Genomic DNA, 20098 nt, shown 5'->3' on the forward strand with positions numbered 1-20098 from the left:
GCATCCTCAACACGTCTGCTGACGATACTCAGCTGGGAAATGCTGTTGATTCTCTCCAGGGGGACCAGAGGCCTCGGGTGGAGATACAGATCCTTTGGAGAACTGGACACTCAGCAACAGCATGCAGTTCCACTGAAAAAAATAAAAAAAAAAAATCCCAAACCGGCATTCATCATTCCTAAGAACCTCGTGGCCTTTCTTCAAACTCTGTCAAGGCCACTACGCCCTCCGTGTACAAAATAAGACTAACTTCATGGGTGGACACGTACGCAGCCCTGAACAAGATACCTGCTCATTTTGCTGGGCCTGTGACAGATACAAAGCAAGAAAGTAATGGTTCTCCTAGCTTCTTGCAAAGCTGAAGTGCTGGGAAGCAAAGCTTCTGCTTCTCAGTTGTGCTGTGTGCCTGAGCATGAGCGTCATGTGGAATAAGACAAATGGGTTTGTATTTCAAGGGGAAAAAAAACATCTTTTCTTTTCTTATATCTGGGAGACCCAGAAATCCAGACTCAGAGCTCTATCTCTGGTTTTCAGTTTGCATTTCAAAACGGGGCAAAGAATGATTCTGCAAACCTTCTTTGCTGACATACAACTCTTAAAATAACAGTAATATTATTTTTACTACTAATGAAATCAACAAAACGGAGGTTGAGTAAATGTGTAGGGAGAAGAGTCACTTGAGGAAATTTCTCATATGAACTGATTTGGTACTCTGGTGGGAAGGCCCTTGTGCACAAGAACTGAGGAAGGAGAGACTGAGTTGGAATACTACAGGCACTGGTAAAGAAATAGAAAGCAAGAGATACAGGAGAGCAAGGAGTTTGGATGGCATCGTGGGCCGCCTACATGGTAAATGGTCAGGCTTTTGCATACAGATGGCATTTGCTTGGCTATAAAGAATAGAGAGGGAAGGGGTTGGCAGGCTGTAGATGCGACTGCCTAAGCAAAGACTGCCATCAGAGATACACGGAGCTGCACAGTTTACCAAACGAGCAAACACAGCATGCATTCAATTGAAGGGCAAGATTTTGCTAAGCTCTCATCTACCTGTGGCAATAACCTACTTTGTAACAGAAATCCTCGCTCTGTGTCCTTGAGCTACTGACTTTCCTACCCACTCCTTTTCAGTCATACTATAATGCTCTTCAGAGCCTGTGAGTGCTCGACTCCAGAATGCAAGAGGACGGCCTCAGGTATCTCCTGTGGCCTCTCTCCAACAGCAGTCTAGAGGATGTTTTTTACATCATGTCCCATCCTTACTGGCCCCACGGTCACAGCTCTGCCTATCTCCTGTTTAATTTGCTCAAAAGCCTCCTGCTGACTGGGGCCCCACCTAAAATTCTTCTTCTTCTGCATCACCTGATGAAGAGGTCTTACAGTGAGGCTATAGTTCAGAACACGCATTCTCCAAAAGCCCACTGTGCCCAGAAGAGATCACGGCTCTTTCTTACAAGAGCGGGGAGACACAGCTGTAATCTTGTTGACCGCATCTGCTGGGATGTGACAATGCCCGTCTTGCCAAGTTACGCCTAAGAACTGAATTTCCTGTGCGGGTCCCTTCACTTTGCTTCGCTTAATAGCAAAACCAGCTCATAGAACAATCTGTGCTGCTTAACATCTTCTGTCTACAGCAGCTGTTCCAAAGGCCCACCAGTACCCGCTGGGCTCCATAAAACATCCCCTTCTGAGGAAATCAATACCAAGTATCCACAGAGCGCCTGCGCCAGTCTCAATAGAGTGCTTTTGCCAGTCTTTACCAGTGAGGCTTATTTTGGCCTCCAACACAGTCAACTCTTGGGAGCCCCCAGTCACTCCAGAAATATAAATTACTGCTGTGCCTTTGTGACTCAGGGGTGTTAAGAGTGCACTGTGCACCGGTGCCCACAGTGCACTCGTATTTCTGTGGTTCTGATGTGCTGCGCCATGGAATCCACTCAGTTCAGTACACTCCATTATCCCTTTCCACCCCCTGGCTGGGGGCAGGGCCCCTCTAATTGTTGCCTCTGTTGTTCTCCTCCTGTGAATCATGATCATGGTCCTTTCAGCCTTTGCTGTGCCCCACAGATATTAAAAGAACCTCCTCTGCCTCCTATAAATCGGAGCGAGACACATGTAAATACGCTTTGGTTCATATTTGTGTTCCATTTCTGTGACCTTATCCACTTATAAGTGCTATGGAGGCATTCTGCAAGACTAGAAATGCAGACGGGATGGAATATAGTCAGAGCAAAACGTGGCCCGTGCCAGAAATAACAGTCAAAATCCATTCTATCTCATCGGTCAAAGTCATTGTACAGTTTATACTGAAACCTAAATGTCCATATCATGTATGAACAATCTCAGCAATTGTAGACAACAAACAACACAAGAGTTTCCTTTTGAACTTCTTGCCATTCCTCCTGGCTCAAATCAGTTCCTCATTCCAACCAGAGCTCAATACCTTGACTTGGGTTTTCCATATTGCTGCCTGGAGGCCTCGACAGATCTGAAATGGGCTGCATTTGAAGTGAACTGGTGGGCAGAAGGGAAAATAGATAGTCTTTCCGTGTGGGTCTGCATATGGGAACGGGCAATAAAGACTGCTACCCGAGTCTTTCCTCAGGGCAGAGAACACACGTCTGTCCATATGTTTCTGGAAGGGCAGTAGATTACTTCTTGCACCGCAGGCTTATTTTCTGGAAACAGTTTCTCTTGCTTGCTTCAGTTTTTCTTTGTTTGTTTGTTTGCTTTGGTTGGTTGGTTTGTTTGTTTTTTTAAAGTAGGACAGCAGCTTGTCTACAGCAGGTATGGACCAAGTTTTTGTGTCTTCTGTCACAGTGGATGAAGGATTATCTGCTGGCCCTAAATGCTGGGCACAGCTGACCTAAACAAGAGGTTTAAAATGCCGTGTAGTCAGTGACGGGGGATGCAGGTGATCTGCAGGGCAGAGAACAAAAATATTAGATCGAGTAAATTAGAGAGTAGCCTCCTGGTCATTTATTTTCAAGAAAGACAGTCAGAACTCGAGCAGAAGCAGGCTTCATAGGGATGCAGAGCACAGAAATCCTGTGCTGTGAGAAGGAAGATGGCTGAGTCTAGCAAACAAAGCCTGACACGCAGGTGAGGTGAGGTGAGGCGAGGTCTGAGGTGCAATACGGTGGCTTCCATCAATCGTGTGTGTTCTCCACACAGCCAGGGGAGTGAAACTGCTATTTAAATTGAAGGACAGTGCTCCACAATTGCCACAACAGGATAAGCTGCCACTGATTAAACTTGGGGGATGAGGAGTAATGGCCTAAAAGATGAACATAGGAAGTTCCATACTAACATGTGGAAGACCTTCTGTACGGTAAGGGTGACGGAGCGCTGGCACAGGTTGCCCTGAGAGGCTGAGGAGTCTCCTTCTATGGAGATATCCAAGGCCTGGCAGGATGCCTACCTGAGTAGGGTATCCCGCTGTAGCAGGGGGGCCGGACTGGATGATCTCTTGAGGTCCATTCCAACCCCTGTGATTCTGTGAAGATTTTAGCCTGCCAAGAGATGCAGACCTGGAACTATGTTGTGGTTTTGTGATTTTTGTTGTCAGTATTCCACATCAGAACATCATGTGGACCAGTGGGAGTTAACGAGTTAATGTTCTGGTTCCGTTTACTGCTGTGGACTCTTTGAGCATCCTGATGGGAGGGGAGGGGACGGCATCCCCGGACGAGCTGGCGGGCAGAGGCAGCGGGGTGGAGCTGCGGACACGACCCGGAGCGGCTGCCTCTCCCCATCTGGCCCGGCTCCGCCGTCTCGGCTCGCCGCAGAGAAAGCACGTGCTTTCCCTCGCACTATCGTGGTTTGACTCTCATTTCTTGATACTCTTGTCTCTCTCGTTTTGTTTGGTTTAGTTAGATTCAGTAAATTACCCTTCCTCCTGAGATCGTTGTCGTTGTGTTTTCTTTCTGTTAAAACTACCGGCTAGCTCTCTGCCCTTCCGCCTCTCCCGGAGCGCACGTGGCCCGGGGCCGGCCGGGTCGCGGCAAACCGTTCGTGCCTTTTTTTTTTCCTCTCTTCTTCCCGGGTCCTGTGCCCCCTGTCACGGACTTATATCTAAGGATAACCCGTGACAAACTAGCTACAGAAGAATAGTGCAGTGAGAGAGAGCACAGAAGAAGGGAACTATTTCTCTTCTGAGCACGAAATAGTTGACATAAAGCTTGATATAAAACGTTAAAATGCAGCTGTCTCCAGAACTCGAAAAGGGTCTTGCTGGTTCTGGCCAGTGCTGCCATTTCTGTGTTTTCAGTGTTTTCCCCATTATTTAAATACATTAAATAAACGTCAGAGATTTAAATCAATATGAGCATGTTGCTTTACTGCTGCAAATTGCTTTGCTTGTTGCTTTACTGCCTGCCCAGAGAGGTGGTGGAGTCGCCATCCCTGGCAGTGTTCAAGAGGCGTCTGGATGAGGCGCTGTGAGATATGGGTTAGTGCTTGTGGTAGCAGTGGTCATGAGAAGACAGTTGGACTAGGTGATCTTATAGGTCGTTTCCAACCTTGTGATTCTGTGATTCTATGATTCTGTGATTCTGTGAAATACATGCATTTTGTGAAACACACCAGAGCAGAACAAGGAAGCCACGGGTTTCCAGTAATGGAAAGGATGGTCTTCAGATCCTGCTGATGTGACTTGGCCAGTTTTTTCTGAGGAAAACCAGTCCTACGGAAAACCTGGCCAGTTGCCCAGCAGCTGTCACGTATCTTTCTGAAGAAGGCATTTACTTTCACACCGCATCAAGTGTTCCACCCCAATCATATCTCTCCATATTTGAATTTTCCATTACAGTAGCTAACAACGCCACAAAGTGGGTCAGCAGCGTCTACTTCGTCGGCTTTGAGTTCAGCTACAAACAGTTGAATGGAACAGCAATTTAGCACAGGCCTGCACATAAAGCTATAACCAGAAAATGACATGCATCATCAAAATTTCATCATCAAAATTTCTTATTAGAGGCACCACTTTTTAAAATATTTTCTTATGAGACAGTGTGTCTTTGTGTGACAGGCTTGTGGCTAGAGGTTTTACACGTCAGCAAGCTCACATATGGTGGATAAAAAATGATTTAGGCACTCAGGTTATACAGAACCGAGAAAAGATTGCTATTGCATCCTCATTCACCAAAAAAAACCAAAAAAACAAACCAGAAGCCCCAAACTCCCTACAAATAATAGCCATCTAGTTTTCAAGCAGACCATCTGAAAATATGAAAAATTGTCCCAACCCAGGCAAACTACAATCCAAAGAACCAGAGTTTATGTATGTTCTGCAAAGTTACCAGATCTTCAGTTAAAATCTTTCATTATTCTCTTCTGCTCATTTTGTGGCTCTGTAAGGCTTCTTAAGCCTTAATATCAGTATTAGCCGTTCCGTTTAACTTGATTTCTATGTCTGTATGAGGTGCGGTGAAGACAAGTATCAAAGCCGACTTAATGGCATTGCGGCAGTCCTGCCCAGGTGGCATCAAGAGAAGGCCAAATCTCTAAAAGACCGCGTTCCCCAGATGGGTATTGTTTAGAGATTATAAAACAAAAGAAGAAGAAGAAAAAAAATTATCTGATCAAGTGCAGGGAAATGCCTTCCTGGAGTGCGGTGTTCCCAATTATTTGACAGTGTATTGTCAGCTAAACAGAAATAAGGGCACGGAACTGTATCTCCTGTGTGAAGCTTATCATTTCCATCTTTATGATTCAGAAATCATAAGGACCTTGGAGGTCACAAGCGTGTGAGCTGACAGCGAGTCTTCGTCTTCCTCCTCTGTCCTGCTGCAGCCATCTCTGGCCTCAGTAGAAACAGGAAAGCCTGGGCAGTCCAGCTGCTCTCAGGCCCACTTCCAAAGCTTTCTGGATAAGCAGGCGCACACATCCCCTCCCCCTGGGGAGTCTGGTCTACGCCATTGCAACCGGGGGCCCGGAACCAGCCCCGCCCGGGCGGGGCAGCGGGTCACAGTGGGGCCCTTTGTGACCCGTCCCTGTGACACCCAGGCATAGCCGGCACCGACACGGCGGCCCCGCAGTGTCCGGCAGGACAGCGAGGCGACAGGGCAGGAGTGTGCGGGTCTGGCGAGGAGCCCCCGAGCGCAGCCCACGTCGTTTCACTCTACCCTTGGCAGTCCCACGGCTGCCCCCTCCCCACCCTCAGCCCTCACTGCACGAGATGGTGAGGAAACCTCCTAAACGACCCAGGGTGGCCTGGGCTGAGAGTAGGGCTCCCCAGGAGAGAAGACCTTCACCGGAGCCCTACCAGGTGACTGAGGTGCAGCCACTGTATGCTGGTGAGTGAGGGTCCCCAGCAGGGTGGGCAGGGCTGGGGCAGTGAGTGCCCCCTGCTCGACACCAGGGCCCCTTGTCCTGACAGGCACGGGCAGGCTGTGTCAGGGGAGCGGGCCCAGGGCTGGAGCGGGCAGAGCTCCTTCCTTTGCTTGTGCCTGCCTTTGGCCCCTCTACAGCGCTGCTCACTCTCTTCCTTGGTTAGATGATGACTGGCTGCCTGTTTATGAAATGGAAAAGGAGGCCATAGATTGCATTGAAGCCTACGTCATCAGCGAGGAAAAGGTAATAGCAGCCATCTCCGTCTTGGCTGTGCCTGCATCTCCAGATGGTCTTTCTGGCTCTGCCTTCAGGCTGCAGGAGGGCTGCTGGCTGGGCAGAGCGGCTGCTGCCCTGCGGGCCTGCCACACTGCGCCACACCCTGCAACACTCGGTCCCTCTGACCGTGGCGCTCTGTGCTCATACTCCTTGGTCTCTTGTGTGCCTGCCAGGATCTGGTGCAGAAGATGCAGTTCCTGAACTGCATCTGCTCACTGTGCAGCACCGCTGGAAAGACGGGCTTGACAGACAGCCTGGATGTCTTCTGCTTCCTAAACAATCTGACAGAGAACATTGAGGTGAGGGGACATGGCACCCAGGAATCTGCGCCCTGTGAGGGGCACAGGGCAAGGGGAGAGGGAGGCAGGGAAATTGTGCACGGACACCGATGTGCCCCAGATGGGACTCCAGGTGTTGCTGAGACCTCAGCAGTGGAGGTGGAAAGCAGCATCTGGGTGCCCGTGTTGGTCAAGGGGCACTGGGGCTACTCAGGCCCTACCAGCCGGTGCCGGGTTTGCTGGTGCTGGGTGCTGGTGGCTGCCAGGTGCCATCCCGGTTGTGCTTTGCAGGCTCTACTGTGCGAGGAGCCCAAGGAGCAGCTGAACACTGCCCTGAGATACCACTGCATGAATGCTATTGCTGCCTTGAGGTACCTGCCCAGCCCCTGGTTTTGCCAGCACATCCCCAGGGCTCGATCCTGGTGGCCCTGACACAGCTCTCCGCTGGGTCTTGGCTCTTGCCCCAGAGCTGGTGGCATCAGGACTGTCCTCTGACCCAGGCCAGCCCCGTGGAGGAGGAGGTGCCTCCTGGCAGGGCTCCCCATCCATCCCAGCACCGAGGCACTGCTCCTAACATCAAGGTCTCCCTACTTGCAGTGAAGTGAACGCAATTGCAGAAGACGAAATGCTACATCTCTTAAACGTGTGCTGCAGTGTCATCTTCTACCTTCCTCCAAGGAGGGAATTGAACATTTGCCTCTACAACCATGTACGTACCAGTAGGTGCAACTACTGAACCTCAGGCCTCTGGGCTGCTCCCTGGATTCTTTGTGTCCAGAGGTTAAGAAAGATCCTTGCAGGGCAGGCTCCCGCCCTTGCTGCCCCTCACTCCTTACCTCTCACGCCCTGGGCCCGGCAACACTCTGTGCTTGAAGCCTGGTCTGTGCACAGCAGCTTTGCGGCTCTGCAGCCCCTGGGTGTGAGTGTCCTTCCTTGGCAGCCAGAGGGGTTCACAGCAGTCTCCTGGTGGTGAGAGCGACCTCTGAAAGACTTCCACAAAACCCACTGTTCTCTTTGCAGACCCTGAATGCTATGGACAACATGCTGCAGATTATGCTAGACAGCCATCCCAGCCATCCCATCAGCAGCGTCAATAATTGGCTGCAGAGTATCTTGGAGGTCTGTCTGTTGTAGAGCTCTGCCCCCAGAGGTCCCTTTGGTAGAATTTGAGCCCTCTCCTTGGAAACGGCACTGGCAGCAGCTGGAGCCGGCAAGCGGCCCCAGTGGCAGTAGCCCCAAGATGGGCTTGGCTCGAGCTCAGGGTGCCTGAGTCTGGATGGATGCCGTGGTTCCAGCCAGGAGCTCGGCAGACCTGCTTCTGCTGGAGTGGGCATCAGCAGTCCCAGCTAACCAGCAGCTCCTCTCCTCACAGTTGCTGCTGTCCTTCACCTTCTCCGGGGCCAGAATTGTGCGTGAGAGGGCTATGAAGCAGGTCTGGAAGCTTTGCGGTTTCATGGCCAGCACTTTCAGGCAGCAGGTAAGGAGACGTGAACATTCCAGCCTGCTCCCTCTTCCTCTTTTTGCATCCCAGAGCTGCCTCTACAGCTTAGGGGTATCTGAGAGACAAGCTTGGGCACTGAGAGACAAGGTGGGGGCCCTCAGCATGTTTCTGCCCTGAAGCAAGTGTCTTCTTTGGCCCTTTTCCTCTCGTCTTCTCCCTCCACACTATGTTCTCACACTCAGTCTGACTTGTCTTCCCTCCCTTTTCTCCCTCCTACCATAGCTGCTTAGAAGATTCCTCCGCACTCCTCAGATTACAGGCATCGTCCTCATAACCCTTGATAAGACCATTGCTGACTGCAGCTCTGAGGACAAGGAGTATGCCAGGATTATACTGGATATGGTTTTGAAAGACCCTGGCACCTGGCTAACAGAAGTAAGCGCTCAGATGCTCTTGGGCATCCGTAGCCACTTTAAGTCAAGCCAGAGCACTGGGAAGAGCAGTAATCTCAGTGGCAGCAGGGCAAATCTCCTTCTGTCTCCTTCTCCTTCTGTCCTCCCAACAGGTGCCAGAGATTCTGGGGTACCTCTGCAGAAAGCTGAAAAGCAGCAGCACATCAGTTCAGGCAATCCTCCCGTCACTGCTTGACGTGCTGGCATGCCAGTTTCCCAGAGATGTGTTAACAAGCGTATTGACCCACCTACCACACAGTGACAGGTACCAGCCCTGACAACCCCCGAGGAGCAGGCGCTCCATCGCACTGTGCTTTCCAGTGCCAGTGGACCCCTCAGGGCTGCAGCAGCTCACACCCACCAAGGCAGCCCACAGCCTCTCGTCAGGCTCCTGCCCTGCCCCTCGGGGAAGGCCACCTCAGCCCCTCCTGCTTGCCCAGGCCGGGTCCTCAGACCTCCTCAAGCACGCGAGGTGTCAGAGCCAGGGCTGCAGCACAGCCTGGGGCCTGCTGGTTCTGCCTGAGCCATGGCGCTGTGGCTGAGGCAGCCCTGTTGACACAGCATTGCTCTCTCTTTGCAGCGCTACCCTGGAGATCTGGAAGATGGTGCTTACCATGCCGGAATCTTCAGAGAAAATCTTGGATGAACTGCGCTGCCTTCTCCAGGACGAAGAGCCATGCACGATCATCACAGTGGGGCTGGGCTTCCTTCGTCTGACTGTGAGTTACACGGACAAGGCATCGTGCTGTCCTTCAGGGCTCTCTTTGCCCAGCTCCCTGCCTCCCGCTGCCTTCCTCCCCAGGCTGGAAACTTGGGGCAGGGCAGAGGCGGAGTTGAGGCTGTGGCTTAGGCTAGGGAGAGGCATGGCCTCCGCAAGGCTGAGTAGGCTGCAGGGCCAGAGAGGGAAAGTTCCCGTGGCCACCCATGTATGGTGCCATTTTTGTGCCAGCTTCTCAAAGGTCGATTGCTCTTCAAAGGCGTGAGAGCAAGAGTCTGTGCTGGTCCGAGGGCAGGAGGAGCAAGCCTTGTGCCTGGCAGCGCAGCTTGGTTGTTCTCGGTGATGTGAGGCCTCCGTGCAGGGGCCCAGCCTGGCCGCTGTGCAAAGCTTCTTCTACCAAGGCTTACTTTCAGACCCTCCAGTGCTCCCTTTTCTACCAGCAGCAGCAGGCACTCTCTCCAGGTGCCACAGCAGAAATGCGGACACCAAATGGGCAGTGAGTGCCCTGAAGTCATTGCTGAGGGCCAGCCCTGTCTCAGCTGTGGTGTGGTGCCTGGGAAGCTCTGCTTCGACCTGGTGGGGTGGCTGGGGAAGCACTTGAGGCACAGGCACCCCGTGCTGGAAACCTGTTGCACTGCTTTGTGCATGGCCGCACAGCGCCTTTGTGCAGAATGTGACTCTGAAGCATCTACTTTTGCATCAGCCATGCCAACGATATGCTCTTCCCTCCACTGCTGTTTGTGATCTGAAGCCATCTGAAACCAGCAAAGAGCAATGGGCAGGGCAGCAATAGCGGTGGCTGGGGTGCAATTGGCTGCAGTGACAGCAGCATTCTCCCCGTGTTCTTGCAACAGGTGCCAGAGATTCTGGGGTCCATCCAGAGAAGCCTGGAAAGGAGCAGCAAATCACCTCAAAAGACGCTCTTCTCACTGCTTGACAGTCTGACCATCCAGTTTCCCAGAGAGGTCCTGAGGAGTGTTTTGATCGACCTTCCCCAGTGTGAAAGGTACCAGCCCAGACAGCCCCGTGTGTTTGTTCCCTGAGAAGAGCAGGGCTCAGAGACGCTCCTGCTGCCAGAGCCAAGGAAAGCTGCAGGACACCCCCGAGGAGCAGGCGCTCCATCGCACTGTGCTTTCCAGCGCACTGTGCTTTCCTCAGGGCTGCAGCAGCTCACACCCACCAAGGCAGCCCACAGCCTCTCGTCAGGCTTCTGCTCTGCCCCTCGGGGAAGGCCACCTCAGCCCCTCCTGCTTGCCCAGGCCGGGCCACCAGACCTCCCCAAGCACGCGGGGTGGCAGGGCCCGGGCTGAAGCACAGCCTGGGGCCTGCTGGGCCTGCGTGAGCCATGGTGCTGTGGCGGAGGCAGCCCTGCTGACACAGCATTGCTCTTTGCAGCGCTACCCTGGAGATGTGGAACAGTGTGCTTCCCATGCTGGAATCTTCAGAGAGGATCTTGGATGAACTCAGCAATGTTCTCCAGGACCAACAGTTGTGTGAGATATTTAATGTCACCACAGCGGAGTTGGGCCTCCTCCGCTTCACTGTGAGTAACTGGACAAGGCACCGTGCTGTCCTTCGGGGCTCTCTTTGCCCAGCTCCCCGCCTCCCCCTGCCTTGCTCCCCAGACTGGAAACCTGAGACAGGGCTGTTGCAGCAACAGAGCCACGGCTGGGGCTGGGGAGAGCCATTGCCTCCATGCAGGCTGAGCTGGCTTTAGTGCCTGTGGCCACCCTCGGCTGGTGCCTCTCTTGTGCCAGCTCCTGCTCCTCAAAGGCTTCTGAAGGCCAGAGGGCAGGAGGAGCAGGCCAGAAAGTCATCCTGCATAGTGCTAGGCCTGGGGCACAGAGGGATGGTGGAGCCCTCCAAAGGCGCTGCTGCCCCAGGCCACGCTGTGTCTCCCAGTGCCCAGCCCTGAGCTGCAAGAAGAGCCAGGAGCTGCAGGGTGCAGGGAGTCCTGCTGCCTCTGCCTGGCTCTCACTGCTTGCCTTTGTTTCAGGTGATGCACCCTACTGAAGAGATGCTGAAAGAGCTGTGTAAGCCTGCAGTCCTGCAGAGGCTTCTGAACATTGAAAGCCTGCCACTGCTCTGTCTGGTGCTCAGAGGCCTGGTCCTGCTGTCCAAGAGATCTGAGATGGTGAGCAGGACCCAGTCAAATTAAGCCCTCCTGTTGAGGAGCCTGGCGCTGGAGTGGAGGGCAACACTGTGCCTTGGGGTTGCCTGAGACTCAGGAGTCGGGGTGATGGCCTGGTGGGGCCTGGTGGCTGCCTGGGGAGATTTCCAGGAGCTTTCCAGATGGGTTACCTGGGGGCCTGTTGGAAAAGGCGGTGGCCGAGCAGGGGCCATGGCGTTCTTGCTCACCTGCCCTCCTTCTCCTGTCTTCCCCATCGCTATAAGTGCACGCCTGCCCAGAGTCTGCCGCTGCCATTCCTGTGGCAGCTACCAGCAAGCAAAGCGTGTAGCTGGTGCTCTGTAATCAGAGGTTTTAGGCCAGGGTGGCCACTGTCCTTTTGGTGAGAAGGAAATCTGTGTTTTGTACAGGCAAGTGTCATACGAGCCCTGCTTCCAGACATCATGGAGACCCAGCAGTTTGCCAACACGCCCATTACTCTGAAGGTGCTGAACATCTTCAGAAATGTAGTGCGCCACCTGGAGAAGAGGCATGCCAGTCCCATTGCTCTGGAGCTGGCTGAGAAGATTCTGCCTCTTTTTAATCATGTAAGTCTGCCGTGGGAGGCTGATCTCCGTGGGTGGGTGCTCGACCAGAGGGCGTTCTCCTTTCTTTGCTTCTCCAGCTCTCGAGAATGAGATGTCTTCTGGGCTCTGCAGCCCAGCAGGCCTTGTCCTTGGCAGCGTAGCTTGGTTGTTCCTCGTGATGTGAGGCCCCTGTGCTGGGGCCCAGCCTGGCTGCTGTGCTAAGCATCTTCTGCCAAAGGGTACTTTCAGACCCGCCAGTGCTCCCTCCTCTACCCGTGCCAGGCATTCTCTCCAGGAGCCACAGCAGGGAGCTGGAGGCTGAGTGGGCAGTGTGTGCCTTGGAGGCACTGCCGAGGACCAGCCCTGTCTCCTTGACAAGATTTTCTTGAGGAGCGCTGCTTTGACCTGCTGGGGGGCCTGGGGGCACAGGCACCTTGTGCTGGAAACCTGTTGCACTGCTTTGCACGACTGCACAGCGCCATGGTGCAGAATGTGACTGCAAAGCATCTCCTTTCACATCAGCCACGCCTCCGCTCGTGCTCGCCATGGGCAGTGAGAGTGCGTTGCTGAGGTCTGCGTGTTCCCCCTCAGGTGTCAAGTGAAGTGCGAGAAGGCTCCATCCGCCTCTTCAAAGATACGATGGACGCTGTGCTGTGGTATAAGAAGGGAAACATGAAGAAGGCTGTGCGCAGGGCCCTGCTGCCTCTGCTATTTCAGATGAGTGACGAGACCCCGAGAGTAGCACAGGTACAAATTACAGACCTGACCAAAATGCAGGCAAGGATGTGCTGACACCTCAGCGGTGGCAGCGATGGTCTGGGAATTGAGAGCGAGTTCAGCAAGAACTCAGACGCTGGGAAGCGTGTCTGTGGTGCCATCTCCCTGCATCTATTGTTGTGTAGGCATCTGGGGAAGCACTCGTGGCTTGTGCAGAATTCCTGAAGTGGAAGGAGCTCAAGCACCGGGCCCGGCAGGAGTACATAGCAGCGATCAGGAGGTGTTTGGTAAGGACACAGCCCCCACCTTTTTGCTGGGGGAAAGGGGATGCTGGCAGGAGGGGTTGCACCTGCATCTGGGGAGGCTCTGCAAGTCCCATGCCTTTCTGCTCTTCTCCAGCTGCACCAGGACAAGAGGACAGTGGAGGAATACCTGTGGCAGAGCCTGCCATACCTGAAGGATTCTCAGACCTCCTTGCGATGCGAAGCTGTCAAATTCATCAGTGAGCCCAACCCCTGAGTCCCTTTTTGGGCCCTGCCCTAGCAGCAAGGCGTAGCCCTGCGGCCCCCGGATACAGCCTGCTCGTGCTAGTAGCCCCAATGGGTGCCTTGCTCAGGTGCCCCCTCGGGCACCATCCCTGCCTGCAGCACGGGAGGGGATCAACTGGGCTGGCTGGGCTGCAGTTTGTGCTCTGGGGAGTGTGTTGGAGAGTGGGCGTCTGACGGGAGCTCTTTCCCTAGGGCTGGCTGTGCAGCAATCTGGGGAACAAAGTGAGGAAATGCTGAATGAAATCTGCAGTGGTGAGTGAGGGCAGTGCTGCGTGTGCTGGGGCGGGGGGCAGGGGGCTGAGCTTGGGCAGCATGCAGCTGTGCCTTGCTCTGCTGCAAGGAAATGCTGCAGGGACAGAGGAGCATTCCTGGGGCAGGTAGGGCACTCCTGAGCAGTGGCTTCCAGCTGATCCCTCAGTCTCACATGCTACTCTGGGCCTGGAAGAGCAATGAGTCGCGATGGTACGGTCAGGAGGTGCTGGTGGGTTTCATCTCTGTTCTGTTTCCTTCTGTTGCAGCCTTTCAGCCTTTGGAAGATGACATCTGTCTGGCAGTCCGTTCCCTGGCAGCCGACACAATACAGATGCTGAGACATCAAAGGCAGCAGGAGGCATCAGGACGGAGCAGGCTCGCAGCACTCTGCTGCTGCCCCTGCATAACCACCTGAAATGTAATTCTAGAACAGTGACATTGCCATGACACGCATTCCTGTCATGCAAGACAGACCCCCTTAACAACGCAAGGAGTCCAGGAGCTCCTTGACAGACATCTTGAAACAAAGAACAGGAACCTGCTGGTTGAACTGGGTCTGTAGTTAGTGACTGACTACGGCGAAAAGTACACCAGAAAGCCTTTGTGAAGAAGACTTGGAGAAGACCTCTGCCTGTGACCACCAGAGAGCAGAACGCATGCATGCAGAGGCGGAACATATCATAATGATTTCCCCGACCTAATTGGAACATTATGACGACATCTTGGAACTGTTCAAGCAAGCTCAACCCACCTGTTGTGTCATCTTACCTATATGTATGATTTGGTGTGATAAATAAGCAACCAACAAGTGTTTCGTTGTGCGAGTTAGGAGTCATCACCCTCGCACCCGGCACCATAATAAACATACCTACTATATAACTTTACATGCCTTATGGAGTTTGATTTTGTATGTCACATCTGTCCTTACAAAGAAGACTCGGATTGCAAAGCCATTCCCTTGGTGTCCTCCCGAGTTGAGCTTATGTGCAAGGTTTCTGTAGCGGTGGGCTGTAGGAGTGCATCCTCAGCACGTCTGCTGACGATACTCAGCTGGGAAATGCTGTTGATTCTCTCCAGGGGGACCAGAGGCCTCGGGTGGAGATACAGATCCTTTGGAGAACTGGACACTCAGCAACAGCATGCAGTTCCACTGAAAAAAATAAAAAAAAAAAATCCCAAACCGGCATTCATCATTCCTAAGAACCTCGTGGCCTTTCTTCAAACTCTGTCAAGGCCACTACGCCCTCCGTGTACAAAATAAGACTAACTTCATGGGTGGACACGTACGCAGCCCTGAACAAGATACCTGCTCATTTTGCTGGGCCTGTGACAGATACAAAGCAAGAAAGTAATGGTTCTCCTAGCTTCTTGCAAAGCTGAAGTGCTGGGAAGCAAAGCTTCTGCTTCTCAGTTGTGCTGTGTGCCTGAGCATGAGCGTCATGTGGAATAAGACAAATGGGTTTGTATTTCAAGGGGAAAAAAAACATCTTTTCTTTTCTTATATCTGGGAGACCCAGAAATCCAGACTCAGAGCTCTATCTCTGGTTTTCAGTTTGCATTTCAAAACGGGGCAAAGAATGATTCTGCAAACCTTCTTTGCTGACATACAACTCTTAAAATAACAGTAATATTATTTTTACTACTAATGAAATCAACAAAACGGAGGTTGAGTAAATGCGTAGGGAGAAGAGTCACTTGAGGAAATTTCTCATATGAACTGATTTGGTACTCTGGTGGGAAGGCCCTTGTGCACAAGAACTGAGGAAGGAGAGACTGAGTTGGAATACTACAGGCACTGGTAAAGAAATAGAAAGCAGGAGATACAGGAGAGCAAGGAGTTTGGATGGCATCGTGGGCCGCCTACATGGTAAATGGTCAGGCTTTTGCATATAGATGGCATTTGCTTGGCTATAAAGAATAGAGAGGGAAGGGGTTGGCAGGCTGTAGATGCGACTGCCTAAGCAAAGACTGCCATCAGAGATACACGGAGCTGCACAGTTTACCAAACGAGCAAACACAGCATGCATTCAATTGAAGGGCAAGATTTTGCTAAGCTCTCATCTACCTGTGGCAATAACCTACTTTGTAACAGAAATCCTCGCTCTGTGTCCTTGAGCTACTGACTTTCCTACCCACTCCTTTTCAGTCATACTATAATGCTCTTCAGAGCCTGTGAGTGCTCGACTCCAGAATGCAAGAGGACGGCCTCAGGTATCTCCTGTGGCCTCTCTCCAACAGCAGTCTAGAGGATGTTTTTTACATCATGTCCCATCCTTACTGGCCCCACGGTCACAGCTCTGCCTATCTCCTGTTTAATTTGCTCAAAAGCCTCCTGCTGACTGGGGCCCCACCTAAAATTCTTCTTCTTCTGCATCACCTGATGAAGAGGTCTTACAGTGAGGCTATAGTTCAGAACACGCATTCTCCAAAAGCCCACTGTGCCCAGAAGAGATCACGGCTCTTTCTTACAAGAGCGGGGAGACACAGCTGTAATCTTGTTGACCGCATCTGCTGGGATGTGACAATGCCCGTCTTGCCAAGTTACGCCTAAGAACTGAATTTCCTGTGCGGGTCCCTTCACTTTGCTTCGCTTAATAGCAAAACCAGCTCATAGAACAATCTGTGCTGCTTAACATCTTCTGTCTACAGCAGCTGTTCCAAAGGCCCACCAGTACCCGCTGGGCTCCATAAAACATCCCCTTCTGAGGAAATCAATACCAAGTATCCACAGAGCGCCTGCGCCAGTCTCAATAGAGTGCTTTTGCCAGTCTTTACCAGTGAGGCTTATTTTGGCCTCCAACACAGTCAACTCTTGGGAGCCCCCAGTCACTCCAGAAATATAAATTACTGCTGTGCCTTTGTGACTCAGGGGTGTTAAGAGTGCACTGTGCACCGGTGCCCACAGTGCACTCGTATTTCTGTGGTTCTGATGTGCTGCGCCATGGAATCCACTCAGTTCAGTACACTCCATTATCCCTTTCCACCCCCTGGCTGGGGGCAGGGCCCCTCTAATTGTTGCCTCTGTTGTTCTCCTCCTGTGAATCATGATCATGGTCCTTTCAGCCTTTGCTGTGCCCCACAGATATTAAAAGAACCTCCTCTGCCTCCTATAAATCGGAGCGAGACACATGTAAATACGCTTTGGTTCATATTTGTGTTCCATTTCTGTGACCTTATCCACTTATAAGTGCTATGGAGGCATTCTGCAAGACTAGAAATGCAGACGGGATGGAATATAGTCAGAGCAAAACGTGGCCCGTGCCAGAAATAACAGTCAAAATCCATTCTATCTCATCGGTCAAAGTCATTGTACAGTTTATACTGAAACCTAAATGTCCATATCATGTATGAACAATCTCAGCAATTGTAGACAACAAACAACACAAGAGTTTCCTTTTGAACTTCTTGCCATTCCTCCTGGCTCAAATCAGTTCCTCATTCCAACCAGAGCTCAATACCTTGACTTGGGTTTTCCATATTGCTGCCTGGAGGCCTCGACAGATCTGAAATGGGCTGCATTTGAAGTGAACTGGTGGGCAGAAGGGAAAATAGATAGTCTTTCCGTGTGGGTCTGCATATGGGAACGGGCAATAAAGACTGCTACCCGAGTCTTTCCTCAGGGCAGAGAACACACGTCTGTCCATATGTTTCTGGAAGGGCAGTAGATTACTTCTTGCACCGCAGGCTTATTTTCTGGAAACAGTTTCTCTTGCTTGCTTCAGTTTTTCTTTGTTTGTTTGTTTGCTTTGGTTGGTTGGTTTGTTTGTTTTTTTAAAGTAGGACAGCAGCTTGTCTACAGCAGGTATGGACCAAGTTTTTGTGTCTTCTGTCACAGTGGATGAAGGATTATCTGCTGGCCCTAAATGCTGGGCACAGCTGACCTAAACAAGAGGTTTAAAATGCCGTGTAGTCAGTGACGGGGGATGCAGGTGATCTGCAGGGCAGAGAACAAAAATATTAGATCGAGTAAATTAGAGAGTAGCCTCCTGGTCATTTATTTTCAAGAAAGACAGTCAGAACTCGAGCAGAAGCAGGCTTCATAGGGATGCAGAGCACAGAAATCCTGTGCTGTGAGAAGGAAGATGGCTGAGTCTAGCAAACAAAGCCTGACACGCAGGTGAGGTGAGGTGAGGCGAGGTCTGAGGTGCAATACGGTGGCTTCCATCAATCGTGTGTGTTCTCCACACAGCCAGGGGAGTGAAACTGCTATTTAAATTGAAGGACAGTGCTCCACAATTGCCACAACAGGATAAGCTGCCACTGATTAAACTTGGGGGATGAGGAGTAATGGCCTAAAAGATGAACATAGGAAGTTCCATACTAACATGTGGAAGACCTTCTGTACGGTAAGGGTGACGGAGCGCTGGCACAGGTTGCCCTGAGAGGCTGAGGAGTCTCCTTCTATGGAGATATCCAAGGCCTGGCAGGATGCCTACCTGAGTAGGGTATCCCGCTGTAGCAGGGGGGCCGGACTGGATGATCTCTTGAGGTCCATTCCAACCCCTGTGATTCTGTGAAGATTTTAGCCTGCCAAGAGATGCAGACCTGGAACTATGTTGTGGTTTTGTGATTTTTGTTGTCAGTATTCCACATCAGAACATCATGTGGACCAGTGGGAGTTAACGAGTTAATGTTCTGGTTCCGTTTACTGCTGTGGACTCTTTGAGCATCCTGATGGGAGGGGAGGGGACGGCATCCCCGGACGAGCTGGCGGGCAGAGGCAGCGGGGTGGAGCTGCGGACACGACCCGGAGCGGCTGCCTCTCCCCATCTGGCCCGGCTCCGCCGTCTCGGCTCGCCGCAGAGAAAGCACGTGCTTTCCCTCGCACTATCGTGGTTTGACTCTCATTTCTTGATACTCTTGTCTCTCTCGTTTTGTTTGGTTTAGTTAGATTCAGTAAATTACCCTTCCTCCTGAGATCGTTGTCGTTGTGTTTTCTTTCTGTTAAAACTACCGGCTAGCTCTCTGCCCTTCCGCCTCTCCCGGAGCGCACGTGGCCCGGGGCCGGCCGGGTCGCGGCAAACCGTTCGTGCCTTTTTTTTTTCCTCTCTTCTTCCCGGGTCCTGTGCCCCCTGTCACGGACTTATATCTAAGGATAACCCGTGACAAACTAGCTACAGAAGAATAGTGCAGTGAGAGAGAGCACAGAAGAAGGGAACTATTTCTCTTCTGAGCACGAAATAGTTGACATAAAGCTTGATATAAAACGTTAAAATGCAGCTGTCTCCAGAACTCGAAAAGGGTCTTGCTGGTTCTGGCCAGTGCTGCCATTTCTGTGTTTTCAGTGTTTTCCCCATTATTTAAATACATTAAATAAACGTCAGAGATTTAAATCAATATGAGCATGTTGCTTTACTGCTGCAAATTGCTTTGCTTGTTGCTTTACTGCCTGCCCAGAGAGGTGGTGGAGTCGCCATCCCTGGCAGTGTTCAAGAGGCGTCTGGATGAGGCGCTGTGAGATATGGGTTAGTGCTTGTGGTAGCAGTGGTCATGAGAAGACAGTTGGACTAGGTGATCTTATAGGTCGTTTCCAACCTTGTGATTCTGTGATTCTATGATTCTGTGATTCTGTGAAATACATGCATTTTGTGAAACACACCAGAGCAGAACAAGGAAGCCACGGGTTTCCAGTAATGGAAAGGATGGTCTTCAGATCCTGCTGATGTGACTTGGCCAGTTTTTTCTGAGGAAAACCAGTCCTACGGAAAACCTGGCCAGTTGCCCAGCAGCTGTCACGTATCTTTCTGAAGAAGGCATTTACTTTCACACCGCATCAAGTGTTCCACCCCAATCATATCTCTCCATATTTGAATTTTCCATTACAGTAGCTAACAACGCCACAAAGTGGGTCAGCAGCGTCTACTTCGTCGGCTTTGAGTTCAGCTACAAACAGTTGAATGGAACAGCAATTTAGCACAGGCCTGCACATAAAGCTATAACCAAAAAATGACATGCATCATCAAAATTTCATCATCAAAATTTCTTATTAGAGGCACCACTTTTTAAAATATTTTCTTATGAGACAGTGTGTCTTTGTGTGACAGGCTTGTGGCTAGAGGTTTTACACGTCAGCAAGCTCACATATGGTGGATAAAAAATGATTTAGGCACTCAGGTTATACAGAACCGAGAAAAGATTGCTATTGCATCCTCATTCACCAAAAAAAACCAAAAAAACAAACCAGAAGCCCCAAACTCCCTACAAATAATAGCCATCTAGTTTTCAAGCAGACCATCTGAAAATATGAAAAATTGTCCCAACCCAGGCAAACTACAATCCAAAGAACCAGAGTTTATGTATGTTCTGCAAAGTTACCAGATCTTCAGTTAAAATCTTTCATTATTCTCTTCTGCTCATTTTGTGGCTCTGTAAGGCTTCTTAAGCCTTAATAT

At 51.4% G+C, this 20098-nt stretch overlaps 1 protein-coding gene across 2 annotated transcripts; it reads left to right on the forward strand.

Annotated features, from left to right (window-relative positions):
* The first annotated feature begins 5760 nt into the window (after positions 1-5760).
* Positions 5761-19615, forward strand: LOC149912873 (maestro heat-like repeat-containing protein family member 7). 2 transcript variants are annotated; one of them, XM_090131716.1, is made up of 19 exons: positions 5761-6293; positions 6494-6573; positions 6780-6905; positions 7176-7255; positions 7482-7593; positions 7905-8003; positions 8257-8361; positions 8608-8760; positions 8891-9042; positions 9358-9496; positions 10350-10501; positions 10891-11038; positions 11492-11629; positions 12034-12210; positions 12781-12936; positions 13092-13193; positions 13306-13408; positions 13647-13706; positions 13973-19615. In XM_090131716.1, the coding sequence occupies exons 1-19, from the start codon at positions 6176-6178 to the stop codon at positions 14119-14121; spliced, it is 2349 nt and encodes a 782-aa protein (XP_089987842.1). In that variant the 5' UTR covers positions 5761-6175; the 3' UTR covers positions 14122-19615. The 2 variants fall into 2 exon arrangements, with proteins under 2 accessions (XP_089987842.1, XP_089987841.1); XM_090131715.1 differs by having other exon boundaries at positions 6780-7255.
* Positions 19616-20098: the final 483 nt, after the last annotated feature.

Source organism: Phasianus colchicus, chromosome Z, assembly GCF_987193195.1.
Source record: "Phasianus colchicus chromosome Z, bPhaCol1.hap1.1, whole genome shotgun sequence".
In the NCBI taxonomy this organism is placed as follows: Eukaryota; Metazoa; Chordata; class Aves; order Galliformes; family Phasianidae; genus Phasianus; species Phasianus colchicus.